At 42.7% G+C, this 3521-nt stretch overlaps 1 protein-coding gene across 2 annotated transcripts in view; it reads right to left on the bottom strand.

Annotated features, from left to right (window-relative positions):
• Window positions 1–449: 449 nt before the first annotated feature.
• LOC106938726 (dehydrogenase/reductase SDR family member 13-like) overlaps window positions 450–3521 on the bottom strand; it is an 8711-nt gene continuing 5639 nt past the window's right edge. Inside the window, exons 3-5 of one of the 2 annotated variants that reach the window (XM_015020861.1) lie at window positions 1499–1622; window positions 1059–1385; window positions 450–927 (exon numbers count right to left, since the gene is read on the bottom strand). In XM_015020861.1, the coding sequence (XP_014876347.1) occupies window positions 668–927; window positions 1059–1385; window positions 1499–1622 (711 nt within the window). In that variant the 3' untranslated portion in view covers window positions 450–667. Of the gene's footprint in view, window positions 980–1058; window positions 1386–1498; window positions 1623–3521 lie in introns of both variants that reach the window. The other variant, XM_015020862.1, reaches the window with a different exon arrangement.

The raw sequence follows: 3521 nt of genomic DNA, 5'->3' as shown, positions 1-3521 counted from the left end.
GCTCTAAATGTCCTGTTTTGTTTTCTATTTGGAATGTTTTGTTACATTGGTTTTATTTTTAGTGAAGTGACCTTGTGTGCCCTGGAAAGAGATTTTTTTTTTTTAAATAAGTAGTAATTACTGTCAGATGCTACTAGAAGCAGGAACTGTTACCATGGTTATTTGGACGTGGTGTCAGCCTTCTGGGTATTTATCCTAATTAACACATGTAATTATGATAGGCGGTCCAATCAGGATCAGCAGCTGCACTTTATTTCACACCAATTGGGATTTGTGCGCAGCTGCATGCGTAAGAGCGACACTTTTCAAAATTTGTTCTTCACCAACTTTTAGCAGGAAAGTTGTGCATTCTTTTCTACATGAGGGCCCTGATGCTGTCAGTGATTCCAATCATCAAATCCAGAAAAGGTAAAAAGATGAGGGTGAAGAACCACATCTCCCACAATGCATTCAAAAAATGCTGTTTATCCACAGCAGCCATCATAGGATCTCTTATCTGCTCACTGAAACTCTGCAGACTTTATACATGACATTAGGCGATAGGTTTACAGAAAACATTCAAGGGATCCTCGGTTTTATTAAAGCAAACGAAAGAAGTGCATGAAAATTCAGACACAAGTTGGACTTTATAAGAGTTGTGAATGGCTCTAAGGCAGTCTCTGGTGCTTCAGGCCATGCCTGTTAACCTCTCACTTACTTCCCAAAGCTTCTTTGCCAGGCCATCATCTCGCCCGTTGGCTCCAACCTGTTGCAGCGCACAGCTGGAGAAGTATCGACCACTGAGCGGCTCGATGCCCTCCTGGAGGGCGCAGTACAGGGTGGTTTGACATCCACCGCTGGGGTCCAGGAGGAACAGCTTGGCTAAGGGCATCATGAGGAGTTGCAGCCACTGGCTCAGATTACGGCACAGTTCTGTGTAGATTACTCCTGCAGTGGTCAGTGGCCAAAACCACAGCAAGCTTCAATGTAAAAGGCCTTACTAAACATTTAAAGAATTAAATGACATCATGAAACTCCAGCAAACCTTTACAGAAGTAGCAGGAGATGCAGCCACTGACCTGGGTGCAGGGTGTAACAGGTGACATCAGTGCCTTCCAGCCGGTTGGCCAACTCCCTGGTGAAGAGCACATTACACAGTTTGCTGTTACAGTAGGCCTGAAGGCTGGACCAGGCAGATTGGGGGTGCACCGCGTCTGTCCGTAGAGCCAGCCCCTGGAAGTCGATGCTCCCGATGCGGTGCAGGAGAGCAGACACGGTGATGACTCGGCTGGGGCCACAGAGCCTGAGCCGCTCCAGCAGGAGGTTGGTCAGCAGGAAGTGACCCAGGTGGTTGACCCCAAAGGCCAGGTCGAAGCCCTCCTCAGTGCAGCCAGGACCTAGAACACCTGAAACACAGAACCAATCGTGAGTTATTTTTTAGCTTTTTTTTATTTCTGTTTTCATGCAACACATAGTATAAAAGTTCTAACTGGGAAGCGACTGGTTGTTCAAACATCACCTGCATTGTTGATGAGGATGTCCAGTCTAGGTTCAGTCTTAAGAAAGGTTTCAGCAAAACTGCGAACTGACTTTAAACTTGCCAGATCAAGCTGCATGAACACCACCTGGGGGTTCCCGCTCTCCTGAAGCACAAAGCATCGGTAAGAACGGCTGCAGCAGGAGGAAAATACAACAGCATTCTCAGTTTATATTTTTACTAGTTTTAGTTCTGCTATCTTTTCTGCTCTGTGCTGAGGCTCATCTTAAATCACTGATTGCTTCCATTTCTGTCACTTCATATTCATGACTTTTCTACAATAGGGAGAAATAAAATAATGAGTCCTCTATCCTCAACTTCTGCTTATCTTAGATCAGATCACAAAGGTAAAAAGAATCCTTCTCCCTAATGACACGCTCCAGCTCACTTTGGGAATCCCCAAAGTAATAAATGCACTGACTGCTGCTTTCTGGCTGATTGCTGATTGACAATCTTTAAAAAGGCCTGACTTGTCGATTCCAAATTTGGCCGATACCACTTTGTTTTGTCTGAAATGTCTCTAAATATAGCAAGAAAGTTGCTGAGATGGAAACAGTGTGGTGACTATTAACTGCAAGCATGTAAACATGACCTGGTGGGCCAGTCTGTCAGTCATACCTCTCTCACTGTAGAGCAGAAGAGGACAGTGGGTGATCTTTAGATCTTTACTGAGGTCAATCAGCAAAGGTTGCTGTTAAGATCGGCTTCACATGTAAGTATCGGCCGATCACCAATCTTCCAAAATTAAGGAAATTGTTCCAAGTGGAAGAGCAGTGGCCCGTACCAGACCAGTCCTGGACCTCTTCAAATGTAAGTACATAAGACCATGGTAAAGTTTGGTTGGGGTGGAGTTTCTGGCGTCAACAGTCCATAAATTTATGGAGTGAAAATAGTCTCAAAATATCTGTGCATGTATAAAACAATTTGTATGTGTGTAAAAATGGATTTGTAACTCGTGTAAGCATCTTTCTGTGTAAGTTTGGATAATGGATAGAGTCCTTGTCAAACGGCGTTTTGACTAAAGTCCGAAAGGTTAGAGTCCTTGTCAAACGGCATTTTGACTAAAGTCCAAAGGGTTAGAGTCCCAGTTGACGGCGTCTCAACTAAAATTCTACAGCTTTTTATTTCTCTCTCACTGTTTACGTTTTAATGATGTTTTTTAAATCTTTTTCTGTTTTTATTTTAATTATGTAAAGCACTTTGAAATGCCTTGCTGCTGAAATGTGCTATACAAATAAAATTTGATTGATTAATTGATTGGTGTCTGTGAAACATGATTGGTAAACCGTAAAAAGAAAATAAACCTTTTCCTACGCCTACAAATGTTGAAAAAAGTACGCACGAGTCGCCAAATACACACACAAAACTGCAGTTACGTACAGATCCGGTTACGAGTGCACAACTATTTTTGAGACTCTTTTCCCGCTTCCGGGAAAAGAGATGTAGATGGTGCGTTTAGATGCTAGTAGAAAGCTGGGTCATCTGAGTTTTCCTCCGAGTCTAGTGTTTTTATCCTTAGAACATTTCTTACTGTGCTTGTACCAAAGTGGAAAATACGTTAATTCGAAGGAAAACGGAATATCTGAGCACTTCCTTATAATATTCCAAAATTGTTAATAGACATATTGTGCATTTTGAATAGTACAGGAGACTAGGTGGTCTGAAAAACAACCACTGGGTGGCAGAATGGTTCGATGGCCGGAGGCAAACCAAGACACTTCGGCACAAGCACAGTGAGAAATGTTCAGAGGATAAAAACACTAGACTCAGAGCAAAACTCAGATGACCCAGCTTTCTACTAGCATCAAACGCACCATCTACACAAATCTGGGAGCTCCCAAAGCATGAAATGAGTCTCAAAAATAGCTGTGCACTCATAACTGGATCTGTACGTAACTGCAGTTTTGTGTGTGTGTATTTGGCGACTCGTGTGTACTTTTTCAACATTTGTAGGCGTAGGAAAAGGTTTATTTTCTTTTTATGGCTTACAAATCATGTTTCACAG

The sequence above is a fragment of the Poecilia latipinna genome, unplaced genomic scaffold, assembly GCF_001443285.1.
Source record: "Poecilia latipinna isolate Pla-1442-1.1 unplaced genomic scaffold, P_latipinna-1.0 Scaffold2676, whole genome shotgun sequence".
Classification (NCBI taxonomy): Eukaryota; Metazoa; Chordata; class Actinopteri; order Cyprinodontiformes; family Poeciliidae; genus Poecilia; species Poecilia latipinna.
Note: the sequence above shows the minus strand (reverse complement) of the source record. Positions and strands in the feature narration are given on the sequence as shown.